We start from the raw sequence: 13,082 nt of genomic DNA, 5'->3' as shown, positions 1-13,082 counted from the left end.
CGGCATGCAGATGGCTGATATCCGCAGATTGTGGACAGTCTTGTGCATGATAGAAAATCCTCGGACGCTCCGATCAGACGTCTCGTATGACTGTATCTAGCACTTTACATTGTAATGTATTATTACGTATCGACGCAAGCAGATCATTTACGTGTTTTCTAACTTTTATATTGCGTTTCCTCCTCGTTGGGGCGGCCACCACGTGGTATTATCTCATGTAATAGGAATTGCCCGTATTAAGCTTCGTTCTAGTCGTTTTTCTTATTACATATCTAATTTTTTTCCATGCTTGCCAGTGTTGCCAAAAAAGGATTTTTTTTTTTACATTTAGTCCATCCCTTGCACATTTTTAAGAGTTGACCCCTTCATTGCTGAATTGTATTTTATATAGAAAATATCAGATTAACTTTTTATAGAAGTCTACGATTCCTGTAAATACAGATCGCACCGTGTCTTGTCATCACAGACTTTTTTTTTATTTTTTTTATGCAGTTTACGATCATTTCATATTTTGAAATTCGCACACGCTTTGGTTGGTGGTAAAAGCGGAATTGCGTCACGGAATCCATAACGCAGCAATTCTGCTTTTACCGCCAAACAAATTGCAGAAGATGAAATTCACTCACATCTCGAATGAATTTTGCATCCACATCAGCAAAAAAAAATAAAAAAATGTATTCCACTGAAATTCCAGATGTACCAAAGGATATAATATAACTAAACCGGCATAATATTAAACTTTAAAAAAAAAATTCCTGCCATTTAGAAATATGATGTCGTGACGACAGCTGCCTTGCAAAAAAAAAATTTCTATTTTTGTGTGCACCTTTGTGTTTTTTTAAGCCTTCCTTTGCGACGGTGGATATTAGCAGCTCGTTGAGCAGCCGCCTGGCATCAGTGTAACAAGCGCCGATCCCTCTGTAATACTGTTAGGGGCGGGAGTATTTATTTCCGTGGTGGAACCCGCAGGGGGTCTAGGATGTAGCTTTGTACATGACCTGTATGTGTGTAAATATATATCTATAAATATGTATATGAAATGATTCCCAGCTACGACTGCCGCCTTTCATTTCCTCCGAGATTTCAAACACGTTCTTTGCTATTTGAAGCATCTCTGCTTGCTATCAGTGAATGGAAATGTTAGTGTCTATAGCCAGAGGTTAAAAACTCGCACTACTAGGCAACCGTTAACACTAAATGTTTCTGTTCACTGACAGCAAGCCGAGGAATTGTAACAAAGTATTTTAGTTTAAGAGTGTTATGAGGAGGTTTATAACTCCCATCCTCCTCCGGGATGACGCAAGCGCACCCCCCTCATCATGCTTGAGAGTTGGGGTACAACTGGCTGACCCGGGCAGGTAAGAGGTGGTCCCACGGCCCCCCTGAGTGTCTACATCTCAACAGCCTGTAGAATAGTTTTTTTTTATTTTTTTATTGAAACTGCAGAAAATACAGGATTAAAATGTTTAAAAGAAAAAAAACAAAAACATTTAAAGTCTGCTAACATTTGTGTCCCGGTCAGCAGCTATTCTGAAACTACAACTCCCAGAATCCACGGAAAACAGCCGAGTAAGTGTCCATGCTGGGAGTTGAAAGTCGCCGATCCCTGATGGCGACTCAGAACGTCCAATAAAACGAAAGCCCAGGCCCAAAGTGTTAACCTACGGACACACTATTGGGGAGCAGACAAAGGGTTAACCCTCACAGCGCACAGTCCCAGGCAGAACTAATCCATTACAGAGTAAAGATGAAAACCCACCAGTTGCAAGTTCCCGAATCGTCCTCTTCTGTCAAGTGTTTTGATTTTCTTGGTTCCATCTTTTATAGGAAAGCTGGGTGACGACCACTACGGTGACAGACGGGGGAGGCCATATTGGTTATCACCCAGCTTTCCCACTTAGTGGGAGGAGGATGCAGTGGCGTGTTCGAGAAAAAAAACAACAAAAAAACGTTGCTCAGCTGCAAACAGTTTGCTAATGGTTTCCATCTTGAAGTTGCTTTTAAAAACAAAACAAAAAACGGACTTTACCGTGACGCCATCTTTACACACGAGGCTCATTAAGCCGGCAGGTGCGGCCACAGTCCCTTCATGGTTTTCTGTCCGTGCCTCTCCCGCTGTAAGGGGGTCACAGCCGCTGCTTCTTACTGTGTGTGATCTGGTGCAGATCCAGTTCGTATTTATCAGGGAAGCTGAGGTCACAGAGGTCACAGCGGGGGTCCCGTGCGGACTCTGCTCTCTTCAGGGGCTGCTCCGGTAAACAGATGGTGATACCGGACAGGCTGACCGGACACTGGATTCTGCCAGCATGTTTACCATACTTAAAGCTGTTTCGTCCTTTGGGCCTCGGGTCGTCTTGTGGGATCCACGTAGAAGAAGTTGTACCGTCCTGTGCAATCCACAACTCCGAGCTGGCGGACTCCGATTCTTCTACCGCATCTGCTGCTGCAGAGGAACAAGACCGTGAGAGCTGCTACTAGTCTGGTGGAGTAGTACTGGTAGTCATGACTGCACCAGCCTGTCCCACCTACTGCTGCGCCTCACTATCGCCACTCCTACTGCTGCGCCTCACTATCGCCACTCCTACTACTGCGCCTCCTACTACTGCGCCTCACTATCGCCACTCCTACTGCTGCGCCACCTACTACTGCGCCTCACTATCGCCACTCCTACTGCTGCGCCACCTACTACTGCGCCTCACTATCGCCACTCCTACTGCTGCGCCACCTACTACTGCGCCTCACTATCGCCACTCCTACTGCTGCGCCTCACTATCGCCACTCCTACTGCTGCGCCTCACTATCGCCACTCCTACTGCTGCGCCACCTACTACTGCGCCTCACTATCGCCACTCCTACTGCTGCGCCTCACTATCGCCACTCCTACTGCTGCGCCACCTACTACTGCGCCTCACTATCGCCACTCCTACTGCTGCGCCACCTACTACTGCGCCTCACTATCGCCACGCCTCACTATCGCCACTCCTACTGCTGCGCCTCACTATCGCCACTCCTACGCCTCACTATCGCCACTCCTACTGCTGCGCCTCACTATCGCCACTCCTACTGCTGCGCCTCACTATCGCCACTCCTACTGCTGCGCCTCACTATCGCCACTCCTACTGCTGCGCCTCACTATCGCCACTCCTACTGCTGCGCCACCTACTACTGCGCCTCACTATCGCCACTCCTACTGCTGCGCCTCACTATCGCCACTCCTACTGCTGCGCCTCACTATCGCCACTCCTACTGCTGCGCCACTCCTACTGCTGCGCCTCACTATCGCCACTCCTACTGCTGCGCCTCACTATCGCCACTCCTACTGCTGCGCCACCTACTACTGCGCCTCACTATCGCCACTCCTACTGCTGCGCCTCACTATCGCCACTCCTACTGCTGCGCCTCACTATCGCCACTCCTACTGCTGCGCCACCTACTACTGCGCCTCACTATCGCCACGCCTCACTATCGCCACTCCTACTGCTGCGCCTCACTATCGCCACTCCTACGCCTCACTATCGCCACTCCTACTGCTGCGCCTCACTATCGCCACTCCTACTGCTGCGCCTCACTATCGCCACTCCTACTGCTGCGCCTCACTATCGCCACTCCTACTGCTGCGCCTCACTATCGCCACTCCTACTGCTGCGCCACCTACTACTGCGCCTCACTATCGCCACTCCTACTGCTGCGCCTCACTATCGCCACTCCTACTGCTGCGCCTCACTATCGCCACTCCTACTGCTGCGCCTCACTATCGCCACTCCTACTGCTGCGCCTCACTATCGCCACTCCTACTGCTGCGCCACCTACTACTGCGCCTCACTATCGCCACTCCTACTGCTGCGCCTCACTATCGCCACTCCTACTGCTGCGCCTCACTATCGCCACTCCTACTGCGCCTGTATAAGTCTCTACAACTGCCCCTTGTCGTCACCACCACTGCAGCATAAGCCCCTGTATCCGTCACTATCGCTACTACATCTGCCCCTGTATCGACACTACTGCACCTGAATGTGGCCCTTCATTACCACTGCTACCCCACCTACAAATGCCTTTGCGTCACCATTACTACTACTGCACCTGCATGTGCCTCTTTACTACTGCACGTGCCCCTGCAGGAGGGCGCAGAGCTCAGAACTGCAGCCTGCCCTCTTCTAGCCGTTAATAATACAGAAGTTTTAACCTTCCATCATCGTACAGTAAAACTCATTACCTGGGGAAGCGTCCCGTCTTTTCGGGGAAGCGTCCCTTCTTTTCGGGGAAGCGTCCCTTCTTTTCGGGGAAGCGTCCCGCCTTTTCGGGGAAGCGTCCCGCCTTTTCGGGGAAGCGTCCCGCCTTTTCGGGGAAGCGTCCCGCCTTTTCGGGGAAGCGTCCCGCCTTTTCGGGGAAGCGTCCCGCCTTTTCGGGGAAGCGTCCCGCCTTTTCGGGGAAGCGTCCCGCCTTTTCGGGGAAGCGTCCCGCCTTTTCGGGGAAGCGTCCCGCCTTTTCGGGGAAGCGTCCCGCCTTTTCGGGGAAGCGTCCCGTCTTTTCGGGGAAGCGTCCCGTCTTTTCGGGGGCTCAGGCATGTCGTCGTCATCATCTGGATGGAGAAATATCAGATGTTAAAGGAACTGGCCCCACCATAACGCCTCCCCAGCCGCCCACCCCTCACCTCATCATGTCTCCAGTGACGTCTAGGCGGCGTACGCAAATTGGCTGCCAAGGGGGCACTCCAAGTCAAGCTGGCCGTGCCCCCGTCCTTCTCTCACCCGACAGCTCGGTGCTTTTTTTCCCCCTTCAGCAGTGCATGCGCCTGAGATCCTGCGCATGCACCGCTGTTTCATCTTCAGTGTACTTGTCTTCAGAGGCTCACTGCACAGGCGCCGACTCCTGGGAATGGGCCTCTGGAAACAAGTACTCTGAAGATCATCTCACTGCGCAGACGCTGAAAATGAAACAGAACAGCGAATGTGCAGGATGAATAAAGTTTTTCATCAGATGCCCATGGTTGGAGACATGACTACAGCTGTGAGATGCGGGGGATGGGGAGGGTTCCTTTTATGAGAAATCAGAAAATCGGCTCAGGGTTCCTGCGCTGCGGTGCGGACGCTTTACCTGTACAACAAGTCACCTCCAGAGTTTCGTCTATGTCATCTTTTCTTTTTTCTTTTTGCTTTTCTAAGAAACCACAAAAACAGAGAGTGAGGTTCAGCAGATGGAGGTGGCCACCATCTTGGCGTCCACATGTAAACCTTTAGTCTGCGAGAATACTCTCATGTGTAAGCTCACCTTTCTGGGCTGGGGGTGACGCGGGGCTCCGGGCGACGTCCAAACGACCCCCAACATCCTTGTCTCCTGTAATACCAACAGACGGCCATTTTTTAACACCACAGCTCATGTCCGCAACCGACAGTAATGCAGATAGCGGACATTTAACCCCTCAAATGCCGTGGTCGATCCCGACCACAGCATCTGAGCGCACTGGAAACCAAAAGCGCGCGCTTTCGGTTATGCTCCGGCTCCACCGTGTGGCGATCGGAGGAGCCGGAGCGTGTGTGCAGCAGCCCCTGTCTTTGTGAATGACAGGAGGCTGCTGCATAGTATTTCCTTACCTGTAATAGGGCTCCATAGGAAAGTGGTGAAATCATTGATACTTTTATACCAGTATCTGTTCGGTACTGGGACTTCCATTTTTTCGATACTGGGCTGCGCAGTCTAGTATCACGGAACACGAGCGCGCTGCTGTCAGCGCACGCAATGTTCCCTCAGCAGCACAAGGGAGAAGGAGTCACTCTCTCCCTCCCCCCTGTGCCGCGCTGCCAATGGAGGAGAGAGAGGGGCGGAGGAGGGGCGAGCGCACTGCGCCACCAATGATAATTAACGTCTAATACAAATACAGGAGGCGGTGCCCAGTCTCTGACAGGAAGCTGCGATCAGCGGCAGTTAACCCCTCAGGTGCCGCACCTTAGGGGTTAACTGCTGCTGATCGCAGCTCCCTGTCAGAGGCAGGGTGCCGGCTGTGTGATTATGCCGCCGACACACCACCCAGCTCCTGTATTAAAAGGTAATTATCGTTGGTGGTGCAGTGCGCCCTCCCCCGACCCCCCCAGTATTAAAATCATTGGTGCAGTGGCAACAGGGTCCCCTGCTCATTGGTGGCAGTTTGTGATCGGAGCCCCAGCAGTGTAATCCTGGGGCTCCGATCGGTTACCATGGCAGTCAGGACGCTACTGAAGCCCTGGCTGCCATGGTAACCTCCCTGCTGTTGTGTGCACAGGGCAGCAGGGAGAGTGTGAGGTCATATTCACCCTGATAGAGATCTACCAGGGTGAATAGGACAAGGGATTAAAGGGGTTTTCTCATCTCAGACAATGGGGGCATATCGCTAGGATATGCCCCCATTGTCTTATAGGTGTGGGTCCCATCGCTGGGACCCGCACCTATATCGAGAACAGAGCCCCGCACCTATATCGAGAACAGAGCCCCGCAAGTGAAGGAGAGCGCACTGCGCATGCACAGCCGCCCTCCATTTATTTCTATGAGTCCGGCGAAAATAGCTGAGCGCTGGCTCGGTTATTGCCGTCTGCCCCATAGAAATGAATGGGAGTGTGGGCCACGCATGCGCGGCACGCTCCCATTCACTTCTATGGGAGAGGCGGGGATTAGCGCTTGGTGGTGGACGGACCCCGGGAAATCTGGGGTCCTCCAGCCACAGAGCTCCCCGGCTCCGTTCTCGATATAGGTGCGGGTCTCAGAGGTGTGACTAGCACCTATCAGACAATTGGGGCATATCCTAGCGATATGCCCGCATGGTCTAAGATGGGAATACCCCTTTAAAGAGTGAAAAAAATGAGGACAAGGGATAAAAAGTTAAAAAAAAAAAAAAAAAGCCATCAGAATATCAAGTATAAAATCCCCCCCTTTCCCAATTTTACATATAAAATATATAAACAATAAATAAACATATTACATATCACCGCGTCCGAAAAGTCCAACAGAAAAAAGTTCCCTATGGGAACTATAAAAAAAAAAAAAAAAAAAGTGTAAAAATAAATAAATAAAAAATAAATAAATCATAAAAATTCAAATCACCCTCCTTTTCCCAAAATAAAAAAACTAAAAAATGTAAAAAAAAAAAAAATACACATCATGGGTGTCTCGATGTGCGAAAACGCCCATAGTATAAAAATATATTCCCCATATGGCAAACAGCAAAACAGAAAAAAGGGTCCAAATGGCCAAATCGCTGTTTTTGGTCGCTTCATTTACTACAAAAAAATGTAATAAAAAGTGATCAAAAAGCCACACACACCCCAGAATGGTATCAATGAAAAGTTCAGATCGCCCCGCACAAAAATGAGCCCCCCATACAGCTCCGTACACAATTACAAAAAAGTTATAGGGGTCAAAATATGGCGACAACAAAAGGGTAAATTACTCCCGCCCCCAGGAGCACATGATTTAAAAAGGCCTCCTCCCCTTACCTATTCAGTTAAGTGATACAAGAACAAAAAAAAGGTATTAAACATCAAATTACATCATTTGACAAAATGGAAGAAAAAAAAAAAGGGAGGGAAAACTCAGTGCCGTTGTAGAGGCTATTGGAAAAAAACCAATTACCGGTAAGAGTAATTTACCCTTTTCCCCGACGCCTCCACAACGGCACTTACAGGAGGATTAACAGAGTAATCAGCTCTAGGGAGGGACAACAGCAGAGAGGATTCTACGACCAAAAGACAAATCCTGGTTCTTAAGAATATCCAGCTTGTAATGATGCCCACGTGGCAGATCTGGTCTAGAGAAACTGAAGCCGACTGCGCCCAGGAGGAAGAGACAGCCCTAGTTGAGTGAGCTCTAACTCCGGTAGGGGGATGAAGATCTCTCTGGACATAGGCTAAGGATGACTTTCTGGCCACCTGTCCCTTGTTAGGACCTTGGTATTGGAGGAAGAGATGATCCGATTGTCTGAAACTATTTGTGGCATCCAGGTAGGATAACACGCTTCTTCTAACATCCAGGTGGTGGAATTTCGTATCTCCTTTCAGTAGTTGGAAATGGACAAAAGGAAGGCAACGATACTTCCTGGTCACAATGAAACCTGGAGACAACCATGGGAAGGACAATGCCTGAGAATTATGCGATCGCACAGGACCGTAAGATATGGAGGCTTGTAGGAAAAAGCCTGGATTTCTCCAGTTCTTCTTGCGGTTGTTATTGCTACAAGAAAAACTGTTTTGTAGGTGACTAGTGATCCAGTGGTTCAAATGGTGGTTCCATCAAGACTGAGAGGACCAAGGGTGGAATGACGGAACGGATGGTAGGCAACCTTCTCGTAGCCCCTTTTAAAAAATGTTTAATAAGTGGGGAGTCCGCTAATTTTTTATCTAGGAAAGCACTTAAAGCTGATATCTGTACTTTAAAGGGCCTGAGACCTTTATCCAATCCTGCTTGCAAGAAACTAAGAATCTGAGGGATGTCTGGATAAAGGCTATTATTTGAGAAGGATAGAAAAGCGTTCCATGTTCTTAAATACATTTTGGATGTTATAGGCTTACGACTCAACATTAATGTGGCAATGACATCATCCGACAACCCTTTCTTCTTCAAGGCGAGGCGTTCAGCCATCAGGTTGAGTTGGTTTATCTTTGGATGAAATGGAGAAGGTCCAGGATCGCAGGAAAGGTCCAGAATATTCCCGCAGACAGCCGGAGCAGTAGGGGGAACCAAGACCTTCTTGGCCAAAATGGAGCAATGAAAATTACTTGAGCCTCTTCCTCCTCCACCTTCTTCAGAGTTCTTGGAATCAAGCTGAAGGGAGGGAACGCATAAAGTAGAGTCTTCGGCCATGGCTGGGATAGAGCATCTATCCATAAAGGCTGGTCTTGATGAGAGAGGAAGCAAAGCCTCTTGGTCTGTTGTCCCTTGGGGCGAAAAGATCTAGGTCTAGATCAGCTGAAATATCTGAGAATTTAGGGACCATTCTCCTTCCTTCAAAGTTCTGCGGCTGAGGAAGTCAGCTATTATATTGTTTTCTCCTTTGAATATAAACACACTTTTCTAGAGCGGAATTTGCTCCGTCCCAGGAAGAAGGCCTGAAGGATCCTTGTGTGACTGAGTCCATCTGACCAACGGGATTGCAGCTGTCAGAAGACCCAAGACAGTCATGATATTCCTGATGGAGGAAGTCTTTTGGCTGCAGAAGAGAGAGCCCTTTTGAAGTATATAAGTCCCACTGGGGAGGAGGCTTACTGGGCTGAGGGCAGAGGCAGCGGGATCTCCAGGCTTTTTTGCGGTGTCGGGGTCCACCAGGGCAAGCAAGACTACAGGCGGTGAGCGCTACATCCGTTCAGCAAGCTCCATGCATTAAATTCTTCTGCAGTCGCGCTCTTATCCCCAGCCGCATTATCGCGAGATTCTCTTGCCCAAGGAGCACACACGATTTCCCTTTACCTGGGAATATTGCGAGCCTGGGGATGCCTGCACGCAGTGCTTACTCCGAGGAACGGGTAAGGGAGGCAGCGCGCCCCCAGGGTACCCGTTTCCTGCACCAGCCCTCCCACAATCTGTGGGGTAAAGAAGTGGGGCTGGGCGAATAGTAGAACATTCCTGCTCCCGCGCATGCCGAGGAAACGACGACTGAATAGGTAAGGGGAGGAGGCTCTTGTAAATCATGTGCTCCTGCTTTCCTGTCCGGGGGCAGTGACACCCTCCTGTAAGTGCCGTTGTGGAGGCACCGGGGAAAAATAAAACTGGTTTTTTTTCCCACCAGAAAAACTATACATATAAGGTATCGCCGGATCTGTACTGACCTGTAGAATTAAAGTAACTGATCAGTTTTATCGCACATCGAACGTCGTAAAACTGTGGTGGAATTGTTTTTTTTTTGCAATTTCACCCCATTTGCAATTTTTTTCATATGGCTATGTGAACAGACAAATAAAAAAGTTATGGCTCTGGGAAGGCAAGGAGCGCAAAACGAAAACGCAAAAAAAACCTCCGGGGCTGAAAGGGTTAAGGCCTTCATCTTCTGTTATGTATCTATACCCCCTCTTCCAAATGGAACAGCCCAATTCTGAAGCTTACTTACCTGAGGAAGAATCTATTCTCTCCCTCTGAGGTGTGGCGGCCGCCGGTTCGTCAATGACATCCTCTATTGTAGGAAAGGATCGGGCAGTTAATAGGTCTGACAATAACAGCGAGCACCTACCTGCAGACGAGAGGAGTCTTACCTGAGACACAGCTCATCTCAAGAACTTCAATCTCTTCTCTTTCCTCTTTATCTGAGAAGAAACCACAAAGAACAGGATCAGCAGATGGAGGCGGCCGCCATCTTGGTACCAATTCTTATACACTCCTATCAATGATGGAGGAGGAGGAAGAGGGACCATGGAGAAGGACTGGAAGGTGACAGCGGGGCGGCCCGCTCTTATAATGGACTGTCTAGAGAGGGAGGCTCACCTGTCAGCGGCGGCGGGAAAGTGGCGGGGCTCGGGAGAAAGTCCAGGGGACTCCCAAAGTCCAAGTCAGCTGAAAGAGAAACAGAGGAAGGCCATTGTGAGTGGGGTGACTGGTTCAAGCAATGGTTCTTCACTGTTCAGCCCCCCGACAATAGGGGGCGCTGCTCAGAACAGTTACAACATTCACTGGCTGTTCAGCCTCCCGACAATAGGGGGCGCTGCTCAGAACAGTTACAACATTCACTGGCTGTTCAGCCTCCCGACGTACCCTTAAGACTGAATGCTAGCCTTAAAGACCCAAAATCAAAGCATAGTCATACGGCTGTGGAAACTTCCCTGCAGCCGCCACCAGGGGGAGCTCATTACATGGGAATCTATACAGCCGCCACCAGGGGGAGCTCATTACATGGGAATCTATACAGCCGCCACCAGGGGGAGCTCATTACATGGGAATCTATACAGCCGCCACCAGGGGGAGCTCATTACATGGGAATCTATACAGCCGCCACCAGGGGGAGCTCATTACATGGGAATCTATACAGCCGCCACCAGGGGGAGCTCATTACATGGGAATCTATACAGCCGCCACCAGGGGGAGCTCATTACATTGGAATCTATACAGCCGCCACCAGGGGGAGCTCATTACATGGGAATCTATACAGCCGCCACCAGGGGGAGCTCATTACATGGGAATCTATACAGCCGCCACCAGGGGGAGCTCATTACATTGGAATCTATACAGCCGCCACCAGGGGGAGCTCATTACATGGGAATCTATACAGCCGCCACCAGGGGGAGCTCATTACATGGGAATCTATACAGCCGCCACCAGGGGGAGCTCATTACATGGGAATCTATACAGCCACCACCAGGGGGAGCTCATTACATGGGAATCTATACAGCCGCCACCAGGGGGAGCTCATTACATGGGAATCTATACAGCCGCCACCAGGGGGAGCTCATTACATGGGAATCTATACAGCCGCCACCAGGGGGAGCTCATTACATGGGAATCTATACAGCCACCACCAGGGAGAGCTCATTACATGGGAATCTATACAGCCGCCACCAGGGGGAGCTCATTACATGGGAATCTATACAGCCGCCACCAGGGGGAGCTCATTACATTGGAATCTATACAGCCGCCACCAGGGGGAGCTCATTACATGGGAATCTATACAGCCGCCACCAGGGGGAGCTCATTACATGGGAATCTATACAGCCACCACCAGGGGGAGCTCATTACATGGGAATCTATACAGCCGCCACCAGGGGGAGCTCATTACATGGGAATCTATACAGCCGCCACCAGGGGGAGCTCATTACATGGGAATCTATACAGCCGCCACCAGGGGGAGCTCATTACATGGGAATCTATACAGCCGCCACCAGGGGGAGCTCATTACATGGGAATCTATACAGCCGCCACCAGGGGGAGCTCATTACATGGGAATCTATACAGCCGCCACCAGGGGGAGCTCATTACATGGGAATCTATACAGCCGCCACCAGGGGGAGCTCATTACATTGGAATCTATACAGCCGCCACCAGGGGGAGCTCATTACATGGGAATCTATACAGCCGCCACCAGGGGGAGCTCATTACATGGGAATCTATACAGCCGCCACCAGGGGGAGCTCATTACATGGGAATCTATACAGCCGCCACCAGGGGGAGCTCATTACATGGGAATCTATACAGCCGCCACCAGGGGGAGCTCATTACATGGGAATCTATACAGCCGCCACCAGGGGGAGCTCATTACATGGGAATCTATACAGCACCCATTGATCTTGATAAATCTGGCAGGTGGAGCGTGTGGCCACAGGATCAGACTACACACATTTTGTTACATGGAGACATATAGGTCTACACAGGAGCTGTAGCCATAAAGCAGGAGGGCACTTTTCCTGCCATAACCTGGTGTGCGCAGGATTTGCACTGCCCTGTGGTACACTGACTGCTCCATGGTGTGTCACCCGCCCCACACTCACCGAAGCTCGGCCTATGTTCGTATTGCGTCTCTGGAAAGAATTCGGTTTTGGGGTCGTCTACGATGACAATGGGGTTCTTAGGTTCTTCCACCATCACGTGCTTGTAATGCTCCTCGTGGTCCTCGATGTAGTCCCACTCATCCATGGAGAAGAACACCGCCACATCCCCGCACTTGATGGGAACCTGAAGAGTAAAAGTCAATCGGGTCACCGGGGGTAAGGAGGGGGGGGGGAATGTCACATCACCCACCCACCCATAACAAAGCATGTCACCTGACCAGTCACATGACCCTTCACCCACCTCTCGGATCATGTTGTAGAACTTGCTGATGTGAGAATTCTTCTTCACAACCGTCCATTCCTGAGAAGGAGGAAGACAGTGAAATCATTGGGCACCACAATATATACACTCCTACATATATACACATCCCAAGTGTGTGTGTGTGTGTGTGTATATATATACACACACTACAGTCGTGGCCAAAAGTTTTGAGAATGACACAAATATTAGTTTTCACAAAGTTTGCTGCTAAACTGCTTTTAGATCTTTGTTTCAGTTGTTTCTGTGATGTAGTGAAATATAATTACACGCACTTCATACGTTTCAAAGGCTTTTATCGACAATTACATGACATTTATGCAAAGAGTCAG

The 13,082-nt window shown here is 49.9% G+C and overlaps 1 protein-coding gene across 1 annotated transcript in view; it reads right to left on the bottom strand.

Annotated features, from left to right (window-relative positions):
- Positions 1-1,506: 1,506 nt before the first annotated feature.
- The window catches only part of LOC121005363, a 22,039-nt gene continuing 10,463 nt past the window's right edge, over positions 1,507-13,082 (bottom strand). Inside the window, exons 4-13 of the mRNA XM_040438053.1 lie at positions 12,733-12,792; positions 12,432-12,615; positions 10,438-10,506; positions 10,209-10,259; positions 10,067-10,129; positions 5,269-5,334; positions 5,095-5,157; positions 4,504-4,579; positions 4,214-4,293; positions 1,507-2,443 (exon numbers count right to left, since the gene is read on the bottom strand). Of these exons, the coding sequence (XP_040293987.1) occupies positions 2,127-2,443; positions 4,214-4,293; positions 4,504-4,579; positions 5,095-5,157; positions 5,269-5,334; positions 10,067-10,129; positions 10,209-10,259; positions 10,438-10,506; positions 12,432-12,615; positions 12,733-12,792 (1,029 nt within the window). The 3' untranslated portion in view covers positions 1,507-2,126. The remainder of the gene's footprint in view (positions 2,444-4,213; positions 4,294-4,503; positions 4,580-5,094; positions 5,158-5,268; positions 5,335-10,066; positions 10,130-10,208; positions 10,260-10,437; positions 10,507-12,431; positions 12,616-12,732; positions 12,793-13,082) is intronic.

Source organism: Bufo bufo, chromosome 6, assembly GCF_905171765.1.
Source record: "Bufo bufo chromosome 6, aBufBuf1.1, whole genome shotgun sequence".
NCBI classification, from domain to species: Eukaryota; Metazoa; Chordata; class Amphibia; order Anura; family Bufonidae; genus Bufo; species Bufo bufo.
Note: the sequence above shows the minus strand (reverse complement) of the source record. Positions and strands in the feature narration are given on the sequence as shown.